A 16,426-nucleotide genomic window follows, 5' to 3' on the forward strand; every position below is an offset into this window, starting at 1 on the left:
ACATTGGAAAGTTGGTCCTCAACCTGGCAGCTAAGCTTCAATGCTAAGAAATGTAAGGTCATGCACCTCGGAAGTGGAAATCCATGCAGGACGTACTTCTTGAACGGAGAAACTTTAACTAGGACTTCAGTAGAACGAGATTTAGGAGTAATCATCAGTGCAGACATGAAAACTGCCAAACAAGTGGAGAAGGCTTCATCTAAGGCAAGGCAGATATTGGGTTGTATCAATAGAAGTTTCGTCAGCTGAAAGCCTGAAGTCATAATGCCGTTCAGGGCCATGGTGAGACCTCATGTGGAGTACTGTGTGCAATTCTGGAGGCCACATTACTGTAAAGATGTGCGCAGAATTGAATCGGTTCAGCGGACGGCCACCAGAATGATCTCGAGGCTCAAGGGTCTCTCGTACGAAGAGAGACTGAACAAATTGCAGCTCTACACTCTCGAGGAACGTAGGGAGAGGGGAGACATGATCGAAACATTTAAGAACCTCACGGGACGTGTCGAAGTGGAAGATGATATTTTCTTTCTCAAGGGACCCTCGGCCACAAGAGGGCACCCGCTCAAACTCAGAGGCAGAAACTTTCATGGCGACACCAGAAAGTATTTTTTCACAGAGAGAGTGGTTGATCATTGGAACAAGCTTCCAGTGCAGGTGATCGAGGCAGACAGCGTGCCAGACTTTAAGAATAAATGGGATACCCATGTGGAATACCTATGAGGATCAAGATAAGGAAATTGGGTCATTAGGGCATAGACAGGGGGTGGGTAAGCAGAGTGGGCAGACTTGATGGGCTGTAGCCCTTTTCTGCCGTCATCTTCTATGTTTCTATGGTAGCTAGGGAGTCCCACATGGAACTCCTCTCATATGAGGAAAGACTAAAACAGTTAGGGCTCTTCAGCTTGGAAAAGAGACGGCTGAGGGGAGATAGGATTGAAGTCTACAAAATCCTGAGTGTAGTAGAATGGGTACAAATGGATTGATTTTTCACTTCATCAAAAATTACAAAGACTAGGGGACACTCGATGAAGTTACAGGGAAATACTTTTAAAACCAATAGGATGAAATTTTTTTTCACTCAGAGAATAGTTATGCTCTTGAACGCATTGCCAGAGGTTGTGGTAAGAGCGGATAGCATAGCTGGTTTTAAGAAAGATTTGGACAAGTTCCTGGAGGAAAAGTCCATAGTCTGTTATTGAGAAAGACGTGGGAGAAGCCACTGCTTGCTCTGGATCAGTAGCATGGAATCTTGCTACTCCTTGGGTTTTGGCCAGGTACTAGTGACCTGGATTGGCCACTGTGAGAACAGGCTGCTGGGCTTGATCAACCATTGGGCTGACCCAGTAAGGCTATTCTTATGTTCTAATTACCTGTGACAGGTGTTATGAGGACAACAGGCAGATATTCTCGCAACCCTCTTATCTCCCCTTGTTGGCTTCTTAGCTTTTTTACTGAACTGAGGGCCTGTGAGCCGACTGGCAGGAAAGCATCGGCGCATGCGCGCGGTATGCGAGGTCTTGAGACTTGTAGAATCCTGTCATTGCCCACATGCAGGGCTGGTGGAAGAATATTACACTCCCTAGGCATACTTTCAGCCTTTTACCCACTCTTCCCCATTAAATTTTAAGCCTCTTGCCATCCTTAAAAAAAATCATGATCTCAAAGCTATCATTCACAGAACAAGTAGGGTAAACATCATATTTGAAAACTATCTACTCATTCTGCTGGTAAAAGTGCATCCCTGTTTTAGTACAGTATGTCTATTTTTGTTTTTTTCTGTTTTTATTACAGCTGCTTCTTGGCACCCTCCAGAAGGTACTGCCCTAGGTCATTGCCTAGTAAATGGACCAGCCTTGCTCATATGGGAAAAACATTCAGTATAAGTGGATCTCATTCATGCTTCTCTATTAATGTAATGTGTATTATCCATTGCAGATCATGAGAAAAGGAACGGTGTGTCATTGAACCAGGTCAGGATTTAAAAGCAAGAATAAACCTTGATAAGTACAAGATAACATCACAAAGAAGAGCAATTTGACACTCCTGTGGGGGAATATTTTTTCAGACCAGACTACTACATCAAGTACCTCATGATTAGGATACTAAAAGAGAACTTCAAAACTACCCAAGAGTGTAAGACATTTATTAAGATTTATTTATTGCTTGTATGGAGAGATTTTACCCAAAGTAGTATATAGCAAATTTAGTCAAATATAGACATTTACTTTTGTAGTGACAATATAAGTATAATAAATGACAAAATATTAGTGTAATATACAATTACTCTAGACCACAGTTCTTCAACCGCCGGTCCGCAGAAAATTTCTGCCGGTCTGCGCAGGGCTGGCGAGATCAAGTTGGCAGTTAAATTTCTATCACATATGCAAAAAAAAACAAAAACCAGAAAAACTTTCTTCAAATACAAGCCCACAAAATAAAACTACTAATGTACACAAATAAAACCCTAAGATGTCAGATTCTGCATGCAGTACAACACCAGAGGAATAGAAATAAATGAATTTCTTTCTTAGCAGTGTAAAATATAAAGACATCAGATGTAAATTTTCAAAAATTTAAAATAAAATAATTTTTTTACTTTTTGTTGTTTAGTGATTTTATATTTCTGACCATCTTTTCCTAGGCTCTGGTTGCACTTTCCTCTGTCTATACCAGGGGTGCCCAAATGGTTGATTGCAAAGGCAACGCAAGTCAATCGCTAGGCATTCAGTGTAGCTAAAAAACGCTATCACGGTTTAGTAAAAGGGGAGGGTATATTTGTCTATTTTTGTATAGTTGTTACTGAGGTGTGACATTGCATATTTTAAAATCATCTGTCTTGACCTCTGGAACCCCCCTCCCCCCCCGAATACAAATGATAATTAACATTTTCTTTGCGTACAGTGTGCTTTGTGTTTTTAAAAATTTTATTGTTGGTAGATCACTTTGACTTGGGTCATTTTAAAAGTAGCTTGCAAGCCAAAAAAGTGTGGGCACCCCTGGTCTATACTCTTAACTCTTGTTTCCTATTTGCGGTTTCTTTTCTTTCCTTCACCTTGTACCCTCATCCATCTTTGGCACTGACTTTTCATATTCGGCTTTCTTCCATTTTCTGCCTCCATCTCAAATCTGTCTACCTTTTTATCTCTTTCCTTCCCATCTATCCATGAAGAGCTCTTCTTTTCCCTTCCTCTCCCTCTCTTCCCCTCCCTCTCCATTCACGTGTACCATTTCTTCCCTCTCTTTGCTTCCCTTGCATCCAACATCACTCCTCTGTATCACAGTAACCTAGTAAATGACGGTAGATAAAGAACGGTTCATCTAATCTGCCCTATAACTACGTGCATTACAATTTCATGATAGAATTGTCTTTTTTTTTTTTCCCTTTGTTTCTTCTGGGCCACAAACCTTAGGTTCTAGCTACTGGAGTTGCTATTGCCGTTTACTCCAACCTATCCAAACTATCTCCTGTTATGGGATTCAGATTGTGAAAGTTTACCCATTCATATTCTAGTTGGAGATCCTCTGTGTTCATCCCACACTTTTTTTTGAATTTTGTCACCGTTTTCCACTCCACTACCTCCCTTGGGAGGGCATTCTAGGCATCCACCACCCTCTCTGAAAAAGAATTTCATAACATTACTGTTAAGTCTACCACCCCTCAACCTCAAATTATGTCCTCTAGTTTTACCAATTTCCTTTCTCTGGAAAAGATTTGGTGCTATATTAATACCTTTAAAATATTTAAACATTTGTATCATATTACCCCTGTCCCTTCTCTCTTCCAGAGTATACATATTGAGATCCTCCAGTCTCTTCACCATACTTCTTTTGGCGCAAACCCCCTACCACTTTCATCACTTTCCTCTGGACTGCTTCAAGTCGTCTTATATCCTTGGGCAGATGCAGCCTCCAAAACTGAACACAATACTTCAAGTGGGGCTTCACCAATGACCTATAGAGGGGCATCAGCACCTCCTTTCTTTTGCTGGTTATGTCTCTCTATACTGTCTAGCGTCCTCCTGGCTACAACCACCACCTTGTCACACTGCTTTGTCGCCTTCAGATCCTCAAATTATTGCCCCAAGGTCCCTCTCCCCATCCGTGCTTATCAGCATCTCGCCTCTAAGCACATAAACCCCCCCTTGAATTTCTACTCCCCAAATGCATCAATCTGCACTTCTTTGCAGTGAATTTTAGTCCAGCAATGGCCCTCTGTGTTTTTGTTTCTATGGTGTCTCCATTCATTTCTTTGCTGTGTCTCACTGCCCATATCAAGGTTCTCCCCTCTCCTTCTTTTTACCTGCATCCCTCAGCAATCACCTTCCTGGAAGAACTGGGACCGCCTTAACTTTACTTTTTGGTGGGCAAATTTATTTTTTAAGCTATAGGTTTGAAAAGATGAATGCGGATATGTTGGGGCATACTAAGAGATTCAAGTTAATTTGGGGCCCATTGACGTCTTTTATGGATTCGTTATAGTTGTCTTTTCCTTTATTTCTGTTGGTATAATACACACACCCCCAGGGGGAGGGGGGTATTTCTTTTGTATGGTTCTATTCCCTTATAAAAATGTTGGTTGGGTGGAGTTTTTTTAATGTTGTATGGATTTTGATTGATTATAAATGCATATATGATTAATATTACTTGTATAGATACTGTATTGCATTTTTGTTAACTTTAGAAACTCAATAAAGATATAAAAAAAAGAAAATATAGTATAATTTCCTGTTAATGAAGTCACATACTTTTAAGTTTATGATTCTTACTTTAATTTCTACTTCTTACTTTAATTTCTACTTAGGGTATTGTTTTTTTTTTTTCTCCTGTTACTGTTTTGTTTGCTTACTAGGCTTCCAGTGACTCAGCAGTGTGAACCCATGAAGATCCTAACTTCATTTTGTTTCTGTTTAGCTGAGTCACTGTTAATGGAAAGACAATGACAACTGATGAAGCCATGAAAAATGAAGATGTTCCACTTCAGCCAGCAATTCTGGCAGATCAAGGAGAAGATATCACTCCCAAAAAGGATCGTGGTGTCCTCAAGGTCAGACCATTGAACTGAAAAAGAAGATAGTTTATTTTTAGCTTAGTTTATTTACATTTTCTATATCTCCTTTACTGACTGACAAGTCAAAACAGTTTACAACTTAAATAAACATATCAGAAAAGTACGCCAGAGTAGATAGGAAAAGAAGCTAAAATACCATCATTCATACTTATGGTTCTTTGAGGATATTCAGCCATAATATTCTCACATGTGGCTGATGTAATAATCCACAGAACCTGGCACAAGCGCACTGTAATTTTAAATCTTTAGGCAGAGCCTATATTGCACAGACATTGGCTCACAGGACTACCAGCTTTTAGTTTTCTGTGGAGCAGAGAAGCTCTTTGGTTTCTCTTCAGCACGTAAAGCTTAGATGTTGTTTTTGTGCCTTTCTGATATTAGGGTTTTTTTTTGTCATTTTCTTCATAATTCATCTTTTTTGCATTTCCCTTGACTGGTTTAATTCAGCCAATTTTTTTTCAATTTTGGGCCTTTGGCCACTTTAAGGCCCTTTTTTGACTCATAACATCGTAACATAGTAGATGATGGCAGGTAAAGACCCGAATGGTCCATCCAGTCTGCCCAACCTGATTCAATTTAAATTTTTTAATTTTTTCTTCTTAGCTATTTCTGGGCAAGAATCCAAAGCTCTACCCGGTACTGTGCTTGGGTTCCTACTGCCGAAATCTCCGTTAAAACCTACTCCAGCCCATATACACCCTCCCAGCCATTTAAGCCCTCCCCAGCCCATCCTCCACCAAACAGCCACATACAGACACAGACCGTGCAAGTCTGCCCAGTACTGGCCCCAGTTCAATTTTTAATATTATTTTCTGATTCTAGATCCTCTGTGTTCATCCCACGCTTCTTTGAACTCAGTTACAGTTTTACTCTCCACCACCTCTCTCAAGAACGCATTCCAGGCATCCACCACCCTCTCCGTAAAGTAGAATTTCCTAACATTGCCTTTGAATCTACCACCCCTCAACCTCAAATTATTTCCTCTGGTTTTACCATTTTCCTTTCTCTGGAAAAGATTATATTCTACATTAATTTTACAACTCGGAGAGCATCAGTGTTTTTCTGCATACTTTTCACTTGACTTTCCCAGGCCATCAAGCCTTTTGATTTCATGTTGACCATGTTTCCCACCATGTCCAAGAGGTTGCCAAGTGGCATCAAGAAATGTACTCGATGTAATCGGACTAATTCAGGCTCTGACTCCATAATTGGTATGTTTGATGTCTTTGTCCTGATCATTGGGACATACCATACCCTACAAATGTCAACTGCGAATCATTGCAGCTTACAAAAGATAATAAGGTTAGCAACATAGACATTATGAATCATAGCAGATCAGGATGCAGTTCCAAATTTTGGGGCCTTGAAACTTGAAGGTGGATTCGAAGAGTAATTTTATCCGAATGACATGGAAAGGGAATTTATAGTGTTGAGTCATTCTTGAGTTGTAGGAGTGTGAAACTTGAATGGTTGAAGTTAGCCCAGTCAAGCTTTCTCCATATATGTGAACTCTGTGTATGCAAAATTGGTTGAACTTTCAGTGACCTATCTAGTGTAATAAATGTTTTGGTTTGGCATCTAGATTCATCATTGCAGGAGTTTCGTTACCCAACACTCATTCTTCACTGACACTGGCATTGGTATTTGACACCACGTGCACCGATGCCATATAGAGAACATCGGGTTCTCTGCAGACTGCAGAGACACACACAAACACCATGACAGCTTTGTCTAAGCCTCAAACCTGTTGTCTGTCGTCTTCTAGACGGTCATATCTTTACAACACGAAACGTTCTTACAATCAGCCATCTTCATCGTCTTCTATTTCTGCTGGTTAGTGACTCCATACAAAGCAAGAAAAGACACAGAAATCTCAGTCTCATTCTCAGTCCAAATAGCAGTCATCCTTTTGACTCTTTTCTAGAGAGCAATGTCAGTATGCCCCTGATTCTACCATGTTTCCCTGAAAGTAAGACAGTGTCTTATATTAATTTTAGGCCCAAAAAATGCACTAGGTCTTCCCTAAGCAGCGTCAGGCTGGAAGCACTCTAAACAGGCTGCTTCGGCCTTGTCTGCCCGTGAATTCATTCTTCCGCATTACTGATGGCCGAAGCAGCCTGTTTAGAGTACTGCTGGCTTGATGCTGCTTAGTGAGGTATGTACTAGGGCTTGTTCACTGTCGACAGGGTTTGGATGGGAGGGAGGGAAGGATGGGGGTTTGGCTGCGCAGCTCAAGTGGGGGCTGCTCGCTCAAGGGTTCTGCTTCACAAGGGATGGGAGGGAACTGCCAGCGAATCCCAGGACTAGGGCTAATTTGGGGGAAACACGGTACCTCTCACTCTCCCCTTTGGAGGCAGATTGATCTATTTTCACCAACATTGGACTCTTTTATCACAACAAATTAGTGGGGCTTCAAGTTGTTACTCAAGGCTATGCCCTATGTTTGATCAGCCAACCTCCAAACCACCCACTTGGTGAAGGAGGGTCTTCTGTAGGGAGTTGATGAGACACTCTTCAACTCGCTATAGAAAACCCTCCTTCACCAGGAACTCTTGGCCCTTCTATAGCTAAATGCAATAGAACTTCTTCTGCAGGAGAGGAGCTGGGATTTCCACTCAAAGTATTTCCTGACACCCAAATAAAAATGAAGTCCTTTGACTTATTCTAGACCTCTCAAGACCTAAACAAATTTTTGCTGAAGGAGAGGTTTTGCATGGTCTCTCTGGGTATCCTACCCCTTCCTGGGAACAGGAGATTGGCTTTGCTATCTAGATTTCAAAGAAGCATTCACTCACATTTCCAACTTACTGCTCACAAGAAGTATATCTGCTTTTGCATATGACCCTGGCAGTTCAATACAAGGTTTTGCCCTCCACTCCTTATGTCTTCAAGAAATGCCTAGTGGTAGTTGCAGTAACCTTTCGCTCAAAAGGTTTCAGGTCTTTCCCTACTTTGATGACTGGTTGATCAGGCTTCATCATCACAAGCAGCTCAGCATGCCATCAAGTTCAACTGTTCATCTCGAGCTTCTAGGGTTTGCCATCAACTTTCAGAAGTCACATCTACCGCCATCCCAAATATTGGAGTTCATAGGAGCACACTTGAACACCATTTAGGGTCAGGCTTTTCTACCTGAATAGTGTCCACAATTTCATTCACCTATGTCAAGCAATCTCCACCCTCGAGCACACTTATGCATGTCAAATATTATGCCTTCTTGGTCACATTCCTATTAGGCACTCTATAATATTAATCAATCAAAGATTTTTCAAACTATTATTTAAATTTATATCATGCTTTATGAAGCAGCTTATAATACTTTTAAAAGACACAAGGGGAATCTCAGAATGCCACTTGTCTGCTTGTTGGTTCCTGCAGTACAATGTGGCAGCACTCGTCACTGGCTCACCCAAATGTGCCCTCTATTCTATTCTAATCTCTTTTTTTCTTTTTTATATTCTTCACAGTTTCTAATTCTAATTTTTCCAACTGTTTCTGTGCTCTTTAATAAATAAATAAATAAGTATGCTAATATCTTTAAAGTAATTTCCAAAATCTCAATTCACTGAATTTTTATCTCTTCCATATGATTTCTCATTCATTTCAATAATTTATCATTCTTTCTGATTAATTTTCAAGTAATATATTGAACATTTCTTATCCCCTAGATAACTTAGCTTTGTTAGTGCAATGTCGCTGTTACACTACGCCCCACCAATGCGTTTCGTATCTTCCTCAGGACGGGGGAAGTGCCTTAACTACAACAAAGCAAACACAGCAACATAAAAGTTATTGGGAGGGGAATGTCAATGAATAATTATCAGTATTATATCATTCCCTTCAAGTACTCACTAACTACATTTCATTCATTCGCTTTCTCACGCTGCTTACAATATGTCATCTAAATATGGCCGAGGCATTCAGTTACTGCATGATATACACCCCCCTGATGACATCATCCATAGGATACCCAATCATACACTACTCTTCAGACAGAGTCTTCAAAGAACTTATCCAATCATCACAATCCACATACCAGACCAGTTCTTCAAGGAACTTTATCAATCATCACAATCCACACAACAGGCAAGTTCTTCAAAGAACTTTATCAATCACCACAATCCACAGACCAAACCTACCATATCCACCTATATTTATTCAGCTAAAGTTAGCCAATCACTGGTTTCATTCAATCCTAAAGGCTGCATAGTTTGTAATTCATGCATCCAACGGAGCTCTTTTAAATTTAGTGTCAACAGTTCATGTGACCCCATTTGCACATCTTCATTTCAAGATCCCACAATGGATCTTATCAACTCAAAGGCCCCAAGCCATGGGATCCCTATCTGCTTCATTACAAGTGATCCCACATCTACGGCCCTCTCTCCAATAGTGAATTGTAGCACATAATCTTACTTGAGGGGTCTCCTCCTGCAGTCTCCTTCCCACCAGAAACTTCTAATCACAGATGCTTTGCTGCTGGCTATGGAGCTCATCTAGATAGTCTCCACACTCGGGGAATGTGGTCCCACCATGAACAGACCCTCTATATCAGGGATCTCAAAGTCCCTCCTTGAGGGCCGCAATCCAGTCGGGTTTTCAGGATTTCCCCAATGAATATGCATGAGATCTATGTGCATGCACTGCTTTCAATGTATTTTCATTGGGGAAATCCTGAAAACCCGACTGAATTGCGGCCCTCAAGGAGGGACTTTGAGATCCCTGCTCCATATCTAGCTATGAGCGATAGGGAATACTCTCAAATCATTCCTGGACTACCTTCTTCAACATGTCGTACTTGTTCGTATGGACAACCAGGTTGCCATGTTCTATTTGAACAAACAGGGAGGCACGGGAACTTATCCCCTTTGTCTGGAGGCAATTGAAATTTGGAATTGGGCAACTAATGGAATACCGTATTTTTCAGACCATAAGACTTACTTTTTTATAGACCGAATACACTGCACACACACACACCGGTACCTTTTTTAGTGGCGGTGGTCCAGCGCAGTCTCCTGGACGGCTGCCTTTGTCTTAGAAGAGCAATGCACAACGTAGGAGCGCGACCTTTGCGCTTCCTGCCTGGTCGCGCTGCTCTGTGATTGGCTGCAGTCAGTATCTTAGTCCTCAGTCTATATGTTTACTTCTAACTGCTGTTTAGAACACAGTTCCAGAAGACAGTTGGTTTGGGCAAGCAGTTCTGCAGATTCTACAAGGGGTTGCTAAAAAGTTCTCAGCCCAACCAATAAGATAATGATGTGGAGCCATTAAACTTTTCAGCAGTCCCTTGTATTCTCTACTTAATTAGCTTTCCTTCCAACCCTGTAGGGTTTTCACGAGGCTCCTATATATTCGGTGCTTAAACTTTTCCAAAGACATGATCCCTGGCAGCTTGGGAGTACCATATGTGAGATTATGCCTGCTTGTCCTTGGAGAAAGCAAAGATACTTTGTAGCAGGTGCTTTCCAGGGATAGCAGGCATATATTCTCACACCTACCCACCTCCCCTAGTTGGCTTCTTAGGTTTTTTATTGACCTAATGGTTCCACGAGCAAATATCAGGCAGGAATGCACCAGCACACGTGTGGTGTGGGCACTGCCTAAAGATTAAAGTGACAGTGCACTTGGCAGTATCCATATCAGATTTTGTAGATGTCACCCACGTGTGAGAATATATGCCTGCTGTCTTTGGAGAACATCTGCTACAGGTGAGTATCTTTGTTATATCCACTAGTGGGCTGGTGTATGAAATATATTGAGAAACATGGTAGTGTTTAATTTTTCTGGATATATGTTTCTTGCTTCTATATTGATTGGTTTGCATTCCTTCAAATTATGTTTAAGTTGGCAAGCCTAATTTTTAAGATATTATGTGGTCTAATTTGAACATACATGATAGAGTTGATTTGCAGATCTGTATCGACAAGAATTCATCTTGTTCGGCATTTCAATTAATCTTTCCCCAGCCCTAGAAATATAAAATATAGGAAATTATTTGCCATCAGTTTCCTGTATAGCAGCCAGTTTTTAGTCAGTGCTTTCAAGGACAATCGGATCTCCTATCTAATTCCTCTCCCCCCTCCATTTTTCTTTTTACAAAGCTACGCAGCAAAAGCCCCCAAAGCCCTTTAAATCTCTGTGGACTTCAGGGCAGTTACTGCAGCGGCAGCCACTACAGCAGCAGCTGTGTAAAATGTAGTGGGGGGGGGGGTACTGATCTTTTTAAAAAGACTGATAAAACCCATCTGTTCCCGAAATATGTTTCTGATCATCGCAGTATCCAAGTTTCCAAGTTTATTAATGCTGTATCTTGATATACCGTGTATCACAAAAGAATATCTAGGCGGTTTACAATTTATAAAATAAGTTTAAAAGCAAATGTTAAAAAAAAAGGAAAAAGAAAAATACATCACCAAATTTAGTGAAGGGGGGATTACATAATTTAAGACTAACATCACAGGGAAGGTAGGTACATAAGGTTTCAAAAAATACATTGAGATAAAATATATAAATGCGACGAAGGGGAGGATAGAACAAGAAGGGTTGGTTTACCTCTAATGAGGTGTTTGGATTTAAAAACCTGGTGAAAGTAAACTGGATCATAGATTTTTATTTATCTCTAATTATTACAGAGACCATCAAATGTTTACCAGTTATCATTTTACTATTTTTATTTATGGAAATTCCTAGATAGTTAATCTAGTAATTCCTTTTATTATCCGCTTAGAACTATAACAGGTAATAGCAGCTTAGAAATCTCTCAGGACATTGTTCCATTTTTCTTCTGCTCAGCTTGGTTATCTATATTTCAGATTGTGAAACGGACTGGAATCAGTAATGAGAGACCAATGATTGGTGACAAAGTCTATGTTCATTACAAAGGAAAACTAGCTAGTGGGAAAAAATTTGATTCAAGCCGTGATCGAAATGAACAATTTGTCTTTAGTCTTGGCAAAGGTAAGCAGCTTCCTCTTTAAATCTGACGTATAGATTTCAGGAAATATAAAGAAGAAATAGAAGTCTTCAATTTAAGATTTCAGTTTCTTTAGTCTTTATTGGCATTTGTAATTGGTATCATAAAGTCATTGTTCTCTTGGAGTGGTGCAGTGGTTAGAGTTACAACCTCGGCTCCCGCACTGCTCCTTGTGACCCTGGGCAAGTCACTTAATCCCCATTGCCCCAGGTACATTAGATAGAGTGGGAGCTCACCGGGACAGTTAGGGAAAAATGTTTGAGTAACTGAATAATTTGTAATCCGCATAGAATTGTAGGATATGCAGAATATAAATTATTAAAATAAAAAATAAAATATTACTTATGAGGGTAATATTCAGAGTGCCTGAACTGCAATGGTCCCAGGATGAAGGCCTTTTCAAACTTTGTTGCTTGCCCCATGGACAACTGTTATATTCTTTAGTCCTAATGGAAGGGCTTTTGTTATATAAACATAATATTTTAACATTGTGCATAGTGAAAAGATAATGCTTAAAAAAAAAAAAAGTTATCATGCCATGATATTACAAACTGCATCTCTCTCAGCAAGCTTCTCCTTTCTCACAGGACAGGTAATCAAGGCCTGGGACATTGGTGTGGCCACAATGACCAGAGGGGAGATCTGCCTATTACACTGTAAACCTGAGTACGCTTATGGTGCTGCTGGTAGTACTCCAAAAATTCCACCCAATGCAACCCTTTTCTTTGAGGTGAGTATGAGTGTCACTGTCTTGTAAGATAGACCTGTGTTTCTTTGTGTATGTGTACTGTATATGTGAACATATATTTGTGCCATGCCATTTGTTTTATGTATGTTTTATGTATGTATGGTATACTATCCTTTCTCTCCCTTAGAGATCCAACATACTTGTTACAAGTTTTTTGTCTCCACCACCTCCACTGGGAGGCTGTTCCAAGCATTAACCACCCTTTCCTTAGGCTTTAAATCTCTGTTCTAAATGTACATAAATGTTTCCATATAGACATTGTTTTCTATGATAGCATCTGATTCTATGTGGCTGTTTTATTTGTGTCTTTTTTGGGTATGTTTCTGAGTATTATATTTACACATTATTATGATGCATACATCTTGTGTTTTTGGCCTACTTTCTAAAAGAGAGAGTTTGTGATCTCTATATATTCCTAACAACTTTGGTGTTCTTTCCATAAAGGATTTTCAGGTCATATCAGGGGTGTCCTAGAAAGTAAATTGTATTTCCAGTGCAATAGGTGTGTCATTCTGGACAAGCAGGTTGTCTCCCAATGGCCGCGAGCCTGTGCAAGTCTGTCCAGTACCAGCCTTAGTTCTTTAATTTACATCCTTCATTTTAGAGTATCTCTAATTAGAAAACAAAGGAAGTAAATTAAAGAACTAAGGCCGGTACTGGACAGACTTGCACGGTCTGTGACCCATATGTAGTGATTTGGTAAAGGATGGGCTGGGGAGGGCATCAATGGGAACTCCAGTAACTTTGAACATGAGGATTTTACTGGCCAGAGTTTATGGTAGATATCCTGCAAACAGGATGGTTAGATAGGTTGGAGGGAGCTTGGACGGCAACTTTAGCATTTGGAACCCAAGACAATACCGAGTGGATTTTACCGTCTATGACCCTGCAGAGAGGCAAATCTTATCTGTCAACCCTTCAGCAATATTGCTTGACAAAAATGTTAAAGAACAGGCCCATCTGAAACTTGAGGCACACCACTGGTAACATCCCTTTCCTCAGAGAGATCTCCATTGACCACTATTCTCTGTCACCTTCCACTCAACCAGTATCTGACACAGTCTCTCACTTTGGGGACCATCCCGAGGGCACTCAGTTTATTAGACATCTGTATGGAACACTGTCAAAGGCTTTGCTAAAAATCTAAATACACCACATCTAGCACACTCCCTCTATTCAATTCTCTGGCCACCCACTCAAAGAAATTGATCAGATTTGTCTGACAAGTCCTGTCTATAGTGAATCCATATTGCTTCGGGTCCTGCAAATCCACTGAATTCCAGAAATTGCACTATTTTCTGTTTTAAAAGTGTTTCCATTAATTTACTTACCACAGACTTCTGGTCTGTAGTTCTTTGCTTCTTTCTTACTTTTGTGGAGAGTGACAATATCTGCCCTTCTCCAGTCTTCCAGTACCACTCCCAGTTCTAGAGAAGCATTGAAAAGGTCAGCCAGAAGAGCCGCCAGAACTTCCTAAGTTCCTTCAATACCCTCAAATGTACACCATCCGGCCCCATTTCTTTGTCCATCTTTAGTTTAGCTAGCTCTTCACGATCACATCCTCTGAAAATCGATAAGGGTCTACCTCATCTCCATTCCTACTTGTATTTGTCTTCTGCGGTCCCACTCCCAATGCTTCAGCTGTGAACACAACAGAAATATTTAAGTAATTCAGCCTTATCTTAATCAGCTTCTACGTATTCCTTCCCTTCACCTTTGAATCTTGCAATGCCACTTTTTGCACTTCTTCCTATCACTAATATACCTAAAAAATGCCTTGTACCCCTGTTTTATCTTGTCAGCCATTTTTTTCTTCCATTTGCACCTTTGCTTTTTTTGACCACTCAACCAGCTTCTCTTAACTTTTCCAGATATTTTTGTCTGTCTTCCTCTTTCTGCAGTCTTTTGTAGTTTATGAAAGCTAACCTCTTTTCCTTACCTTTTGAGCTACTGCTTTTGAAAACCAAAGCGGCCTTCTTTTCCTTTTTTACTTACTTTCCTTAAAAAATGGTTTGTTGCCCTCACAGTAGCTCCTGTCAGTTTTGTCTACTGCTTTCCTACTTCTTTCAGATGCTCCCATCCATTGACGTAATCCCACATCTGAACAAAGTTAACTTTTTAAAAGTCTAGAACCTTTACTTTTGAATGAGCCCCCTCTATACCTGTCTTAATATTAAACCACACCATGCGGTGATCACTGGATGCCAGATGGTCAGCTACTGTAACATCAGAAACACTTTCCCTGTTTGTAAGTACTAAGTCAGAATGGGGCTCAGAGATAACATGGGGACTGATGATGGGAGATAGAGAAGAGATCTGATGCTGTGTCTGGTGGTAAAAAAGGCTAGGTGCTTGTGAAATGTGGGATGGGGGTAGGGAGCTGATACTTGTAGGCAAAGGAAGAGAACAGATACTGAGAGTGGGGGTTGCGAGTGGAAGAAGCAAGGGTATATATACAGAAAGCAGTGTTAGGCTCGCCCAGTAGCAGCACACCTCTGATGTAGCTGGCAGGGATCCCTAGGTCCCACCAGCTAAAAACTCCAGCACTACCCCCTCATGTATTTTTTAAAGTTCAGATCTTTGCCAGCATTGAGCAGCGTGACTGGTACACTGCTCGCATTGCCCCCCCATAGCCTTCCTTCTGACGTACTCCGCCTATTAAGAAACAGGAGATAGTGACAGAAGGAAGGCTATGGGGCTGGCATGAACAATGTATCAGTTACACTGCGGAGGTAGGGGTGGGGGAGTTGAGAGACCAGATTGCCTGTGGGGCAGGGTTCCTCTGCCCATCCAACTTAGAACTGGGCCCACCCAAAATTGGTATCTGACTATATCCCTGAGGGAAAGGTTAAGATAAAGAAGAGAGGGGAAGGGTTGGGGGTGGAGTAGGACCAGCCTGAATCAAAAGGTATTCTGCTGTCCCCACTCACTATCGGGCTCTTTTTTCTGTCTTCCTTTTCCACCTCCCTAGTTCCTTACTTTTATAGTAGTTGGTTTTTCATCCATGGCTCTTGCCCCTTCTAGATTGAGCTGCTGGATTTCAAAGGAGAGGATCTGTTTGAAGATGGAGGTATCATCAGAAGAATCAAACAGAAAGGAGAGGGGTATACCAATCCTAATGAGGGGGCAACAGTGGAAAGTAAGTCTTGATATTGACTTCTGCTTTACAAAGTTGAAGAAAAATTATTTTTGGTTTTCAGCTTCTGAACAGTTTACTGGCAGAACTAGTTGATAGTACGCAGCTTTGCAACATGATCACAGTTGTACAATGTGTGGTTCTAGAAAGGTGTAAATTCCTTACCGATAAAATACATTCTTTTTTGTGGAGAAGGTGCTAGTTAAAGAGGGAAAGCATGCCTGGGATCTACTTCCCTTCTATCTGTAACATCTCTCTCTATTATAACTGCTAGTAATTCAAGTGGATTTACCATGTGATTGCATGATTTTCAGTACAGTCACATAATGGGTAAGCTGGTTTCTACACACAGCCTGCTTTGAAGCCAGTAAAAGTTATTGAGCTTCATTATAAGTCAAATAGACCTAGGAATCTACTTCCAAATTTGAATATGAGCAAAAAGTTGCAATCAACATAATTCTTTTTTTTTCTCTGAGGACAAGTAGGACATGAAGTTCGCAT

At 40.7% G+C, this 16,426-nt stretch overlaps 1 protein-coding gene across 4 annotated transcripts in view; it reads left to right on the top strand.

Moving 5' to 3' along the window:
- FKBP5 (FKBP prolyl isomerase 5) overlaps positions 1–16,426 on the top strand; it is a 75,346-nt gene that overhangs the window by 33,434 nt on the left and 25,486 nt on the right. For 3 of the 4 annotated variants that reach the window (XR_004536797.1, XR_004536798.1, XM_033918451.1), the window contains exons 2-6: positions 1,936–2,133; positions 4,912–5,044; positions 11,881–12,025; positions 12,629–12,771; positions 15,814–15,928. Coding sequence is in view for 2 of the 4 variants with exons in the window: in XM_033918451.1 (XP_033774342.1) it covers positions 4,937–5,044; positions 11,881–12,025; positions 12,629–12,771; positions 15,814–15,928 (511 nt within the window). In the remaining 2 variants the exon portion in view is untranslated. Of the gene's footprint in view, positions 1–1,935; positions 2,134–4,849; positions 5,045–11,880; positions 12,026–12,628; positions 12,772–15,813; positions 15,929–16,426 lie in introns of all 4 variants that reach the window. The other variant, XM_033918452.1, reaches the window with a different exon arrangement.

The sequence above is a fragment of the Geotrypetes seraphini genome, chromosome 13, assembly GCF_902459505.1.
Source record: "Geotrypetes seraphini chromosome 13, aGeoSer1.1, whole genome shotgun sequence".
In the NCBI taxonomy this organism is placed as follows: Eukaryota; Metazoa; Chordata; class Amphibia; order Gymnophiona; family Dermophiidae; genus Geotrypetes; species Geotrypetes seraphini.